This window comes from Carlito syrichta, unplaced genomic scaffold (assembly GCF_000164805.1).
Source record: "Carlito syrichta isolate Samal-C Ts95f unplaced genomic scaffold, Tarsius_syrichta-2.0.1 Scaffold306243, whole genome shotgun sequence".
In the NCBI taxonomy this organism is placed as follows: domain Eukaryota; kingdom Metazoa; phylum Chordata; class Mammalia; order Primates; family Tarsiidae; genus Carlito; species Carlito syrichta.
In genome coordinates, this window is record NW_007250339.1 from 299,449 (window position 1) to 315,311 (window position 15,863).

Sequence of the window (15,863 nt, forward strand, 5' to 3'; positions counted from 1 at the left end):
GCATGTGGTTGTGGTGAGCAGAAGCAGTTATTATACATTACTTGGTAAGATTCATATTCATATCTTGTCAGTTTACTGTGAGCCAGAGATTAAAAATAACATTTGTTTCTGTTTTAGTAACTGCTTTAAAAATATCCAAAATCATTTTATTTTCTTTAGTCTGACTTCTAGTAGTGTTTTGAATATGTGGCCTTTCAAGCAGTAATGAAATGTATCACTACACTTGGCAATGCCTAACAGGACATGCTTCTAGGATCATTTTTAATGATTAAAAGTCAAATTAAGTTTTTAAAAAACTGACCCAAACTATAGATGAGCCAAGTAAACCCAGAAAGCAATCTGAGTGAAATGTTTGGTTCTTGGCTCTTTCCTTATGTTCCACATCTCTTTTCTTCCGATCTTGTCTTTCTTACCTGTTGACAGCACAAGGGAAAGGGTCCTGGGATCAGGGGGTGTAGTTTACTGATGCATTTATCACATGCCCCCTTCCTCTTTAGTGATTGTTTTGATAGTATACTGTCCTCAGCCACAGTTTTCAGTTTGGAGAGTACATTGATCAGCTCTGTGGTTTCTGGAGCCAGCTTTGGTCCCTTTTGGAGAGTTGATTGGAGGACTGAGAGAGACATCTGGGTGGGAGGGCATGAGGGATGGTGTAGACAGAGCCCAGCATGCTGGAGAGGTAGAAAGAGAGGAACTCAAGTAGTACAGCCAGGAAGTAGAATTGATAGGATTTGGTCCAAGCTCACATGTAGAGCCATGGTAAAGGCAGAAGGGCTGATTCTAGGGTTTTTAGGTTGAGCCACTTAGTGATGTTGGGGCATTGGGAACATGATTAGTGGACCCATAAAAGCAGTGGGACCCCAGAGCCTCTCTCACCACCCGTCATAGCTTTGCTGCTTTCCTTGGTCCTTTAGCTGACACCTTCTTAGCTGAGAGTCATAGCTAATGGCACCATCAGCTTTACTAGGGTAGTCAGGTGCATCAGGTGCTCAGGAGTGAGCGTGGGTGTTCAGACACCACCAATGTGAATGGGGAGTGAGATAAAAGGAAAGTGTTTGTTAATCTAGAGCTGTCCAACTCTGGACTAACATTCTACCGACTGAATATTGCTCAGTTTAGACTTCAGAAAGCAATGGGAGAAGTTCAGTGTTCACCAAATAAGATCATTTTAGCCCTTTACTATTTAATAGCAGTGATTCAGAAAACTATCTTACAGCACACCAAGGGGTCAAGGGGTCTACTGAGATGGAAAAAGAGAACAGTACTTTGTAAACTATAATTACTTAAGTGTTGTCAAAGAAAATATTTTAAATATACGAAAATGGCAACATCAGGAAATATGACTAAGGAGTCAATGTACACCACACCCTTTCCCCAACCTTTGTGGTTGTTGAAAATTTCCACCGAGAATGAAGTATGCAAAGAAGGGTAAAAGATCAGGGTGCTAGGTTTCAGAGGAAGGTAAAAATTTGGGTGATTCTCTAAGTTCAGTGATGGAGATTACAAATGGGAATCCACCACTGAGTTAGAAAGTTTGTCACAGTAATTAGATATGAGCTGGTAGAATGATTCTCCTTTCTTAACTTCTGTGCAGAAGTTTGATGTGGTAAAGAAGCAGTCTGCTCCTAGCCATGTTTCTTGCAAATACACAAGTCTTCAGTTTCCTTGGTTTGTCTGAGAGAAAGGAAGACTTTGGAGGAGAAGGAAATGCCTCATGAGTTTGACATATTATGGGCGGATTGTTGTTGCCATTGCTTGATTTATACTGTATCATTTATACAAAGTCTGTAGTGCAGTTTCTCAAAGAGCAATTAAAATGCCAAGAAAATGAGGTGGATTCTGGGTTTCTGTGTCCTGTAGTCTGTCATCCAAACAATAATATCAGTTTGTGACATTCATATTGAAAACAGAGATATACAGAAAACTTGAACATGACACGGAACTGCAGGTAGTAGATGTCAATAACAATGGCTGAGCATTTAGAAAGGTCAAAACATAATCAATAGATTGCTGAGTATACCCCAAATCCATCTTGTTTTTGTTTTTGTTTTTGCCAAAGTTAGTACACTATCCTACTTTTGTCTAAAATCAGTTCACATTAGGACAGACCTAATTCTTTTTTCTGAGAATAAGAGTACACTGGCATAGAGCTACTGGTGAACACCATTGACTGTACTATATAGACTGCTACTCTCTTTAATAATATCTAAAGCTTCTGGTTGAATGACACTGCTTTTTTTTTACTCTTAAGACTGAAAGGAAAGATGTTTAAAAATAAAATTGACATGCAAAACATGTTTGTGTTCTTGAATCCTCATCCAATTAAAGAAAAATGGAAGCAAGCATGATATTTTGTGTTTAGCACTATGCAAACTGCGTTGAGAGATCTCCAATAGTTCCTAAGGATACCTGTCATCTGCTAATAGTTGTGAGAGATGAGACTCACACAAATGAAGCAACATCCATGGGCAGAGATGCACAGGCCAGAGATCCCCCTTGAAGGGGGTCCCGGCCACAGGCACTTTGAAGGAAAGGGAGAGCTGGAGTAATTCTGGAAGGACAAATGTCTTGAACTGGGCACTGAAAAATGGTTAAGAATAATCTAGAAGGTATTCATTATGTTTTTAATTATTTTGGATTAGCAGAAAGAATGCCATATGAAGTGAGAGAAATAATGAGCAAAAGAACAGAGGTGGATAGTGAATAGACTGACCTGAGAGAGTGAAGGCTTTAGAAAGCACTTGAAAAGAAAACACCACCTTCGAGATGACTGGCATTTTCATTGACCTTGTTTCATAACTGTGCTTTCAGAGGAATAATTAGGGGATTTGGATTGGGCTGAGGGTACCTTGAATTTTGTTTACAGAACATCATTATCAGTGCTCCATCATCATGACCTTTTAAGAATCAAAAGGTTGAACTTCACAGCATCCAGCATATGTGACTTTCAAGTGAGACTTCTTTTTTCCATGTGATAACTGGTCTGCTTTGGGGAGACAAAAGAATCTTACTGATATGTATATATATTAGGGTGAGCTCTGAGACAATTCATCAAGCCAACTCCTCACTTTTGAAACAAGAAAGTGAAGAGAATATTTCATGACTTTGGAATACCTGCCAGAAGAAGAATCCAGATTACTAAAGTTTAGTAAGCTAATAATTGGAAAGGAGGCAGCATAGTGAGGAGACAGAGAATCTTTGGTGTCAGATAGAGGTTGGAGTCCTGAAGCTATCATTTACCTAGTCCTTTGAGTATACTATTTGTCTCCTCCACCTCCACTTCTACATTTATTCAAAAGAGTGTAATGAAAGTGTCCCCCACTTATGATGATTCTAAGGCTTAGAGGAGATAATGAAATTTGAGGGCTTAGCACTGAAATATTAGCTGTTATTATTGCTTATGTACATTAACACCCAAAGATAACCAGTAGTGTTTAGTAGTTTGGGAGGCATCTTTTTAATAAATAGATAGTGATAGCATAGTTGTTTCATGAATTGATTTCATGAAAAAGATCTTTCTGAGTTTCTTTTGGGGTACTTAAAAAGTTTATTCTCTTCAATTAAAACAAATCCTAATAGATTCTGAAAGCCTAGGTTGGAAGAAAGTGTTTACTAAAGAAAAGTCATAGATATATCCAAAGGAAAGGAAATAAGCATATCAAAGAGATACGTGCACCCCATGTTTATAGCAGCACTATTTCCAATAGCCAAGATATGATGTCAACCTAAATGTCCATAAATGGTTAAATGGATAAAGAAAATGTGCTACATATACACAATGGAATATTATTCAGCCATAAAAAGAAATTAATCTTGTCTTTTGCAATAACATGGCTGGAACTGAAGGAGATTATGTAACATAAAATAAGCCAAGCACAGAAAAGACAAGTGTCTCATATTCTCATTTATATGTGGGAGCTAAAAGAACTTATCTCGTGGTTGCCAAAGGCTCAGAAGGTTAGTGGGGAAGGGGGGACAAAGAGGAGCTGGTTAATGGGTACAAAAATAAAAGACAGCAGTTAGATAGTAGGAATAAGAGCTAGAGTTTAATAGCACAATAGGGTAACTATAGTTAGCAGTAAAGTATCGTATATTTCAAAATAACCAGAGAAGTAAATTTGGAATGTTCCTAACAAAAAAATTGATAAATGTTTGAGGTGATGGATATCCCAAATACCCTGATTTGATCATTACACATTGCTTGTGTCAAATTATCACATGTACCTCATAAATATGTGCAATTATATACCTATAAAAATTTAAAATAAAAAAGTAAAAAATGCACACTTTTCATAAATTCTCACCTGGTAGAATCCAAGTAAACTCATTTCTTCCCCCCACAGATAACTCTTTCCTATTGTTCCCTTATAGTTTATATCACGGTGATAGCCAGTGTGGGTAATTGGTCCTTGTTAGTCGAACCAAATGGTCCCTAGGAAAACAAATGATCAGACCTATGAAACCCAATGGCTAGAAGGAAACTCAGAGTTCTGAGCTTTTACTTCTGGGAGAGATCTGCAGAATTTAGAGTCTACTTGGTCAGCAGTTCTCACTTTGGTAACCCTCAAGACCTTTTTTGTTGGGGAGGGGTGGGCCTATGAGATCAAAACTAATTTTACAGTAATACTAAGACATTACTTACCTGTTCCATTCCCAATCTCTCAAGTGTGTAGTGGAATTTTTCAGAGGCTACGTGGCATGTGATGATATTGTACCATGAAATGTGTCAACTTTTGGAAGATATGCATAATTCAGTGAACAAGCATAATTTTACAAGCATAGTTAAAGACTCATGCAAAATATAAGGTAAGCCAATGAATTTTAATATAAAATAGTACAGCCTGGGCATGGTGGCGGATACCTGCAGTGCCAGTTGAGGCTGGAGGCTGGAGGATTGCTTTATCCCAGAGGGAGGCTGAGGCTGAAGGATTGCTTTACCCCAGGAGTTCAAGAAAGCCTGAAAAACACGGGGAGATCCTATCTCTAAAATAAACATTTAAAACAGAATATAAATAGTTCATTGATGTGTTTCAGATTCCACATTTCTACCATCCTTTAAAAAACTACTGCTTGTCAAGTTTTGGTATAATATGAAAGAATATCCACAATTAGCTGAAACTGGTGGCCAGATTTCCTCCACATACTTCAACCAAACAACATACCACAGCAAACTGAATTTAGTGGCACATATGAGAATTTAGCCGTTTTCTATTAAGCCAGACATTAAAGAGGTTTGCAAATATCTAAATCAATATCACTCTTCTCTCTTTCTTTTTCTGAAAAATATAGTTTTTTTCTTACAGATATGTTATTTTGTGTAACATGCAACGAGTATGTTAGCATTTACTGAATGTTTTTATAATTTTCTCAGTTTTAATCTCTAACATGGCACAACAAATATTTTTAAATATAACCTGCCTGATTAAAAGTTCTTTGGGGTCTTCAGTAAGTTTTAGGGGTATAAAAGGGACTTGAGACTGAAAGTGTGAGGACTACTAACCTAGTGTATTGTTTATTGAGGTGTATTCTGGTCCATGCATGTCCACTGGTTACTCCTTTCTTCTGGAAAAAGTATTCTCTGATCAAATATATTTTGGACCAAGATGTAAACTTTCTCACCTCCTAGAGATTTATAATGCATTTTACGATATCAAAATCCCTCAAAAGTGTTTCCCAAATTTATCTCAACCTTTTTTATTCTCCTTTAATTTTGGGCAGAGCATAATGTTCCACAATGGACTATAACATTCTATCGAGTACATTGGCTGGTATATGATATGCGCTACCTTCCCTCCACTTTCTTAAAAACAAAAAGCAAGATTGATCAAGTAGTTTCCTTCAAATCCATACTTTATTTCAAATCCTATGAAAGTTTACTACTAATCTGATTGACTTTATTTGCTTATACTCCTCAAAGCTGTTTCTACTTATGTTCCCAAACTCATATGTTTTAAAAACTCTGTTGTAGACATTTTTGTGTGTTAATTAGTAGCATCTGCTCCATGTGTCATACGACAAAGTAATTTAATCCTCAACACAAATTGTCCAAATTGCAGGTTAAGTGGTAGCAGCCTAGCTGTTGAGCTGTTACTACTGTTTGGTATTTTTAAATGGCAAAAAATACCTTTGGTGATGCATTGCATGCCTTTAATAAAGCACAGTCATTTTTGGTAACAGAAAGATTTATAAATGGCAATGGGTTTTGTTGGATTTATTTTTATGGCTCTTTCTTTCCAGTTCTTTACTTTCCATTTAGGCCTCAGTTACATGCTAGGTGGGCCTCTCCACAGAACTGCCTCACGACTGGGCATTCAGTTTTCCCAGGGTCCGTAATCCAGATGAGTATGTAGGATCTCAATATGGAAGCCACTGTCTTCTTGTAATTCAGTCTTGAAAATGATATTCCATTGACTGGCTTTGCTACACTATATTTGCTAGTTGTGGGTACAGTCCCAAGAGTTAAAGCAAACTAAACAGTATGGATCCAAAACATGTTCCCTTGGCTGCTACAAGATGGGCATGGGCAGTACCCTTCTAAAAAGTAAGAATGATACTCGCACTAACCAGCCCTAGTATCTTTCTTACACAATACCGTTCTGAATTTGTGTTGAAGTGCAGAGATAATTTCTTTTTCTTTCTGTATGTGACATGTCTATGTCAGGGAAAGACTGGAAACATCTTAATTTGTTCTAATAATTATGGGGACAATAGTCGTATTTTATATAATTCAAAAGCTTTGTTTTTTTATTTTTTGTTCTTGCCAAAAATTGTTTCCTACTGAAACATTTAATATTATTTGAATCCTTAGTGACTTTCTATTGCCAACTAAAATTTGATTTTTTTAATTATTTTAAAAAATTTAAACAAATTTCTGTGGTGGTTTTATTCAGCATATTTCTCTTTTCCTCGCCACAGAGTAGTTTTAGAGACAACTTTCTACAAGTACAAAAGGACATTCCCATCTATAGGAATATACATTAAAGCATTTGCAAATGGTGCTAGAAATTATTTAATAGTTAAATCAACCATATTAACCAGACTGAAATGAAGAATCAGATTGAGGTTACTCTTCAAACAGCAAGAGGCTACCTGTCTATCTCCTTTGACAACTGAGTAAAGATGATAGCATATTTAGGGTATCAAAGATAGAGGAATTGTAGAGTTATGAAGTTTAATGAAGATGCAGATGGTCCGTTGTTTGTCCAAATTATGTGATTGTACCACTTTCTGCAGTAAAAAGTCCAATTCCAGGTATGCACATCTGAAGTAGGAGAAAAGGTTAACCAGGGTACATGTCATGCAGTGATTATGAGCCTGGATTCTGGAATCAGATGGCCGGAGTTTGATTCCCATCTCCTCCATCACATATGAGTGGTGTTGGGCACATGATTTAACTTTTTGTAACTCAGTTTCTCTAACTGTAAAAGGTCATGTAAAGCTCCTAAAAGAATGTCTCCTATATTGTAATTGTATTATTTATCCATTGATGTGTAACAAGTTACCCCAAAACTTAGTGACTTAAAACCACATATATGCATTATCTTTTGGTATTTCTGAGTAGGAATCAGTGTACATCTTAGCTGGGTGTCTCTGGTTCTAGGCCTTTCATGAAGTTGTGGTCAAGCTGTTAGCCTGGGCTGTAGTCCCATCTGAAGGATGGGATGGGAAGTGAGTGGGATCTGCTTCCAAGCTCATTGACATAGATACTAGCAGTTATGTGCTATGTGGGCCCCTCCACAGAACTGCCTGGCAGCCGGGCATTCAGTTTCCCTGGGGTGAGTAATCCAGAGGAGGACACAGGATCCCAAGACGGAAGCCCTGTCTTCTTGCAACCCAGTCTTGGAAATGATATCCCATTAGCTTTGCTGCACTCTTTTTGCTAGAAGTGAGTCACTAAATCTGGTCCACACTCAAGTGGAGAGGATATTTCAGTGGCATGAATACCACGAGGTGAGATCACTGGGGACCATCTTGGAGGCTGCCTATAGCAGTAACTTGTGCTTTAATTTATATCCCCTTATGTTCTATTCCTACCAATCAGACCAAATGATCTCTTAAAACATATGGCAGATCATGAGATTACTTCATTTAAAATTATCTAGTGTCTTCCTATTTTGCTTAAAGTGAAAGTTAACACCTTTACAGTAGCCTACAAAACCTTTCATGCTTATGAATTTTGTTTTGTATTTTGTTGTATAAAACAATACATATGTACAATAAATACTATATCTATGTATATATGCATAAACACTTTTATGTGTTTAGTTATAGATCTAGAAGTTATTTTCTATGTAGTATAAGATAGGAATCTAATGCCTTCCAAATAAAGAGCCAGTTTTATTAACTAGAATTCCCTTTCCCTACTGAGGTGATAGTCTACTGTGAACCTGTCTGTCTCTTCCTATGCAACTTGTGTCTAATTGTTGAAATTTTGAATAAAGATACACCTCATAGATCAAATAGACCATGTAAGATACAATTGTGTTTGTAGAGATTTTATTTGATTTGGAATATTCAAATGCATATAAAACAACTTGAATTATAACTGGGAATTAATTATGGAGAACATTTACTTAAGTTACTTCATTGGATAGATTAGGAACTAATTCTACTCAGTAGGCTGTGACTTAACTTTTAAAATCCAGTTAGCTGCAAAATTAAGATGAAGAAACAAATTTCATGGCTCCTAGGCCATTGTTTCTGGCTTATGTTCATATACTATACTTTGTTGGTGCTGCTTATAACTGTTCAGAAAACTATCACCAAAAGGCCTATCAAATTTGAAAGCCCTCTGGAATGAGATCCTTGTTTATATAGCCAAGATTCACATATGCAAGTGTATCTGTGAATGCCTGAGGCCCCTGGCTTTCTCTTCTCCTTTCTGGATTTTGGCCTTGACTCTGTTTAGGGTAAGTTCAACTGGCAAACCAGAATAGGTAGGCAATGGAGATTATATTCAAGCCTGTTTGTCTTGTTGATTATTAGCAGTACTGGTGAACAGTTTGTTGAAAGAGGAAAGCATATTGAAATTCTTGCTTAAAAAGAGGTGTGTAGAATTGTCAGTGGTTTTCTTTTGATAAAAGTTGTCTAGTAACTGTTGCAGTATGTGTGTTGTGGGTTGGCTATAAATCACAAAATGAATCACTTTCAACTCCTTCACATCTACAGATATAAGAATGGAAAATATTGTCACTTAGATGAGTCCTTCATTTTTTTCTTCTTTTTGAATAGCATAAGCCTTACTCCGCTGGACACCTGGCTTTGGCAGCCAATGAAAGCTGTCAATGATGGAGCCATTCTGCCTCTCCCAGATAGATTTTGCTGCAGACAGGTGACAAGAATATAATCCAAAAGTGAAGTTCTTCTTTTTTTTTTTTTTGGAGTCAGAGTCTTACTCTGTCACCCAGGCTGGAGTGCAGTGGCATGCTCACGGCCACCACATCCTAGACCTGCAGGGCTCAGGTGATCCTTCCACCTCAGCCAGAACTACAGGTGTGTGTCACTATGCCCAGGTAATTTTTTTCTTGATTTATTGCAGAGATGAAGTCTCACCAAATTGCCCATACTGGTCTCGAACCCCTGAGCTCAGGCAATCCTCTTACCTCGGCCTCCCAAAGTGCTGGGATTACAGGCTTGAGCCACTGTGCGTGGCCTGATTTTTTTTTTTTTTTTTTAGGGCAAAAACAAAACAGAAGAAAAAGAGAGAGTACTATGAGTAAGTGTTATGTTACTAGTGAACTTTTCTAACTAAAACCACATTATATTACATGGAATAATTTTATGTCTATTAAGAGTCAATCAATAAGCATGAGTGACAACCCAGAATCTAGCCAAAGTACATATTAACTTGCTGTGTGACTTTAAAAGGCAACTCAACCTGCCTGGATCAGTAGGTTCATTGGCAGAAGTTGGAACTAGATGGTAAGGACATCTTTTGGTAATGAAGTAGTGAATAAGAGAAATGCAGCAAGTTATTTTTAGTTAAAAAAGAAAGAAAGAAAAGATTGATACCAGCCCATAATTTTCAGTGGGCTTGCTTAAATCCTCCTCCTCTCTCCAAATTCTGTTTTTACCAAGTGGGTAAGCTAAAGACAGTTTGTCATGATTTGAACTTCCTGGCTTATGTTGATTTCTGTCAATATGTTACTGTTACACATTTGAGTGGGAGCTGAGTTATATTTCATGAGGACTGTTCAGAAAACTAATAAAATCCTCACAACCCCACTTTCTGTGGGTATTGATAGCATCAAGAAGATAAAAAAGACTTTGCCATTTTCAGGCAGTTGCTCTTCCAGCTAGACCGAAAATGGAATGGTATTAACTCAACTCACTTGTTTAAACATTAACCAAGAGATGCTTTCTCCTCCTCAAAAGTTTTAAGTGTTTACATGAACTTAACCACAAATATACACAACTCCCCCAAAGTCCTTTAAAAATCGCTGACTACTCCATGAAATAACAGCTTCAGAAGGCTTGCAAAGAATTATTCACACAGCAACCTAGGAGGCATACACATATATCCTCTCTAACTACTGTGTTACTTGATGTGATCTCTGGTAATCGCCACAGGACCTTCAGAGATTTATAGAGTTTAGATACAAGCATGTTGGGGCCACCATACTCAGATAATTGAGTGACAGTCTTCCAATGGGTTTCCCAAATGGATGAGGAAGCGCTCAAAAAAGGCCAAAAAAAAAAAAAAAAAAGGATGCAGATCTCTTCTGAAGACTGTTTCCAGGCTCTCAAATGGCCATTGTCAAAAAACAAATAGTGGGATGGATTTGACTAAACATCAGAAGAAGCTCAAACAACAGCTTGTGACAAGTGAGCGTTAATAGCTCACAAGGCAGAAAAGAACTTTTCAGAGCATCCTTGTCACATGGAGTTTTAATGTGTAGGCTTTATCAGCTGCTCTGAGTGGGGGTTAAGAGGCATGCATATTTAACCATTCATTTCATATTCGGTGTGTAAAGTAACTACTGCTTTTCAACTTGAGTGGAGAAAGTATTTATCAAGCTTTATCAGAGCCAGACAGAGAAAACCTATCAATTACCTATTTGTAGTGCAAGATGGAAAATTTCCTCTGTCTCTTACACTTCATCTTTTTGTTCAATCCTAGTAGCCCTTTATTTTAAAAGTATTAATAATAGCTCAATCAGAGTTTTTACTGGACAGAGTCAGCAATTTTTGTTTGAAACAAAACTTTCTCTACCTTCTGCCCTAGATAAATGCACACCAGCGTCTAAACATTTAAACATAATGAATCTTTTTTACATCTTTCAGTCGATAAGCTTGAAATTTTGCAAACACATTGCCTCTGGTATATATCTTGACTTTCAAGATGTACAGCCTACAACCTATAATGCTTTGTTTTCTTTCTTTATTCCTCCCCGCACCCTACCTCCAGTATTTTAGGGCACCATATGTCAATAAGATATGTGATAGCTTCATCCTGGTAATTAACATGCTCATTTGAGGTTACGAAATATGCATTTGAGAAAGGTTGGGGATTTCCCCTGAATATCCACTAACTGCTTTAAGTGGCATTTTCATTCTGACTTGGTGTTTTGTTTTGTTTGACTGCAGCATACTGGAGCACAATGAAAGAGTCTATTTGGAGGCCTCAGAAGTAATGCTGCTGTGGACCGTGAGCAAAGGAGAAAGAGTGGACTCCAGCCTGCACGGATGGTCTTGAAACACAACTGGTTTTTGGTAAGTTACCTGAAATGTATTAGCTTTCAATTTCATCACACATCATGTATTTGGTGTAGTGGGTCATCTTTTTCAAGTGCATACTATTTCTCAAAATCCATACAACAGGACGTTTTGAGAAAATGTTGTTCTAGCCACAGAGCACCAAGAGAGCAACCGCATTTTCTTAGTGTATTTGTTTATGAAGTTTGCAGAATAGTGGGATCTAAATAGAATGCATTTGTAGTTAGAAAAAGACCAGACCGAACCAAACAAACCCAAACAACTAAGCACACAAACAACAAACAAGCTATATCTTTCAGACATTCCATTGTAGTTGAAAGCATAAGGGATTAATTACACAAGAGGAAGTAGTTCAGTCTGTTGGTAAGTTTGTTACCTGTAATCAAGTATGGTCAGGCACTACAAAGATGTTTTATCAGCCTAGTTCATGATATTTCCTGGAAACAGAGTCCTCAAATGGAAGCCCAGTTCTGCAGCACTTATCTTGGTGACCTAGAATGACTCACCTGTCAAAATGTGAGTACCTGCCTAGATGATCTCCAAGGCCTTTTGCAGATTTACAATTCAGTTTTCTCTAGTGAAACTAATTAAATAATTATATTCTTTAATTCTTGCCCAACAGAATTTGCATTGTGCCCTTAGCAAGCCATCATTTGCAGAGGGGCTCATTGTATCAACCAGTGTGGAGGAAGGGGACTAGGTCCTCGGGAGTTTGGGTCTCCCCTCCCTACTGGTACCCATCCTAATAGCCCTTTTGTTGAGCCGTTAATAATTTATTCCCTTGCAACATTAAAATGTGATGCAGTGCTTATGAATATTATATTCAAATAAGGGAGGTAGACATCTTCTGGGTTATTGTCCTTTGTTTTTCTTTAGGGAATCTGACTTTTCCCTTTTCTGTGCATGCTATCACTGTGTTACCGGTTATCTGCCAGCCCTTTAACCTTAAGGATCCCCAAAATTTGTTTACACTAAACAACGTCTTCTTCTTCTTCTCCTTCTCCTCCTCCTCCTCCTCCTCCTCCTCCGCCTCCTCCTCCTCCTCCTCCTTCTTCTTCTTCTTTTCTTCTTCAACATTCCCTTTCAGAAGCAGAGCTGGTACCGACTCTTAAATGATCTCAGATGTCACTCTTGTTAACAGCTGGCTGTCTGCCTCTAAGTGATGCATTATTTGGGTTTCATAACAGCATTTTGTTTTCTCTTACAAATGTTAAATTATGAAGTGCAGGAAACTACATGAATGCGGCAGAAAGAAAATGCAAACACTATGTTATCTGGAAATGCCAGGTTTATGATTCTTCTGGTGACAGTATCCTCCCTATAATTATTAATATGGGAAGCCTCTTTAACTATATTTGCTGGTGGTCTTCTATCCTGCATCTTCCTCTTCATTTATGCAGTATGCTATGGCCACCTTGTCACACTGTATTAGGAGGTTTGATTAAGATGATTGCTTGGGGCTATATCTTTCCAAGACCTGCCTGATAACAAATCCTGATTCTCATTCACCAAGTCTTTTCTGAATCCTCAGGACTTCACTAACAGGTCTGTCCTTATGAACTCCTATCACATTTGGGGTGATATCAGACAACAAGTATTGCTGTGCATTGCTTTGTGGGTATTTGCCACCACCAAAACTGGGTTGCATATTGCTTCAAGGCAGGAATCAGACCACAGACTGGTGTTTCTCAAGGATGTTCTAACTCGAGGATCTCCTGCATCTGAATCACCTGAGTGTGTTTATTAAAGTTGCAGATTAAACAACACCAAACTTGAAGAATGAGTATTTCTGGGGATATAGAACCCAGAAAACTCATCTCAGATATCTCTTTTGCACACTGAAGTTTGAGAACAGCTGTTTGAGATTCATTCCGCATTCTCATCCACAACAAAGGGTCCGGGACTGAGTGTATAGTCGGTACCCAGGAAATGTTTGCTTGTTGATCTAAGCAACATCAAACTATGAGGGTTGCATTCCCTCTTCAATTGCCTAACCTTTTTAGGATGTGAAGTCAGCATGTTTGCTGAACCTCTAGAAAACCCAGGTTTTGTTTGAGGGTATAAAGTGTTCTTCTAGGTCAGAGGCTCTTTGGAAACCTTCTTTTTATGACTCTATCCTCAGTTACTGACTCTGCCCTTGGTAATGACAGTAGTCCCTGACTAAACCTGGTATAGTAGGAACATCAGCTATGAGAAGCTCGACTAGAGCAACAGGATGAGAGAAAGATCTGAGGATGGAAACAGTACTGTGTTCAACTGGAAGCTTTATCCTTGGCTCCCAAAGCCACACCTGCTGCCCTTGGCAATTTATTCTGGATGGTATTTCTTTCAGCTGTCAGGACTTGCAGGTTGTCAGTTTTGGTGGCAGCAGAGTGGTTCCATCACTGAAAGGGATCAAGTTAAGCTGCAGTGGACTCACATCAAAGCACCCACAGTAGGCAGATTTGGGATTTGAATCTGGTGTTAACAGACTGCAGTGGTAACACTTGGACTGCTTCTTTCCTCTCCTTTCCATCTTGCTCTAGCAGGGGCATGCCCAGTCTTGGACGATCCAGAAGAGATGTGCAGGGTGTTGCTGCTTCTGGGGCAACTCCTGAATGCCCTTGCTGGTGGTTCTAGCCCTGGTAGATGGATCTGAAGTTCAATACAGAAACCAAACAGAAGAACTCACAGCCAGTCTATAAAGGAAAAAGTGGGGTCATCAGGACATTTATTAGCTGTTAACATAACCACTACCAAATGCATTAAAAACATTTTTCTTGCAAATTTTTTTTTGACCGTTGCTTAGTCACAGTTTTACTTGGAGAACTTGTGCCAATTCTGAATTCAGTTTGTGTGAAAAGACACATTCAAGCACAGTGTCGGAAAAGTATCTTCTCCCAGGTCTCCATTCAGTTTTGACTAAAGGAGACTTGGCAAGCAGAAAGGTATAACAGTGGATTCTTCTCATATTCTCAGCTAAGTGAAGGAGGAAAGCACATGTTTCCAAAGCAGTGTGAAGGGCAATTGAGGCTTTTCATATGAAGCATCATAGAGACCTCACTAGAGTTTCCTCTGCTTCTTTCATTTTAGGTGGGTGGGGGTAAGAGCTGTTTTTGTGATGCAAGGGCACAGTGCCAAGGTGTCAGCTCCAGAAGAGAAAGGTACGGTTGTTTGCATGTGTGACTCTGAACCTTGGTTATAAAAACTGTCAGATGGAGGAATAACCGGGGACAGGATTAAATAAATTATAAAGTACAGGATTTTAGCAAAATACCAGATGCTGGCATTTCTGTCTTGGAGGTCTTTAGTGGTACATGGAATATTCCCTTACAAGTAGCCATCATGGTAGGAAAAGAGAAAAATAGTTTTTACAAGAGCAGTTGTCTACTTAGAAACTGTGTCACTTGTATCATTTACTGTGAGACATCCTTGAGAACTATAGGATTTCCTAATGGCCTCCTAAACCATAGGTCCTACTTTCGGAAACAGTTGTAAATAGGAAAAGCACCAGTTCAGTACTTCCACTGAAGACCGTCATCAGAAAGCTCTTGAAGTGCTTTCCAGCTTAGAGGACTTTGGTTACCTTCATGTACCTAAGCCAGTGTTCTGTAAAGCAGTACCAAAAATGTCTTCTGTTAAATGTGTTAGAACACGCTCTTGCTGATGCTATCATAGGCTAATAATGGCATGAGTCCTTCAGGGAAGCTATGTGGTTTGGTATAGCTGTGAGTAAAACCACACCCGTTCAGGAAATGCAATGAATTTTCTTCTAACAGGCTTCATCAAAACAGACGTTGATTTACTTGGTAGTTCCCTTCCTTAGTGACAATTTGAGAGCTTTGAAGGGAGGTATTTGCTGTGCATCAAAAGAAATTAGAATCAAACTGCCACATCTGCCCACCATTGTAGTGAAAAAGGAAAGTAACAAGCCAGAGTCCTTACTGTGCGTGCTATCCCTGAAGGCATCGCCACCATCATGGTGTCGTCATCAACTCTGCAATCATGACTAGCATTTCTGTCTCTCTTTTTCTTTTCAGAGTTTCAGCTCAATTACTTCCACCTCTTTCCTCCCAGATAGCTCCAATTGGATATCATATAGGTGCCTTCAACTTGAGTCTAAACCTAACCTTGTCATTATCCTGTCTCCCTATAGGCTCCTTATTTAG

The 15,863-nt window shown here is 38.4% G+C and overlaps 1 protein-coding gene across 1 annotated transcript in view; it reads left to right on the forward strand.

Annotated features, from left to right (window-relative positions):
* LOC103265271 overlaps positions 1–15,863 on the forward strand; it is a 155,513-nt gene that overhangs the window by 86,412 nt on the left and 53,238 nt on the right. The window contains exon 4 of the mRNA XM_008062972.2: positions 11,587–11,712. Within this exon, the coding sequence (XP_008061163.1) occupies positions 11,587–11,695 (109 nt within the window). The 3' untranslated portion in view covers positions 11,696–11,712. The remainder of the gene's footprint in view (positions 1–11,586; positions 11,713–15,863) is intronic.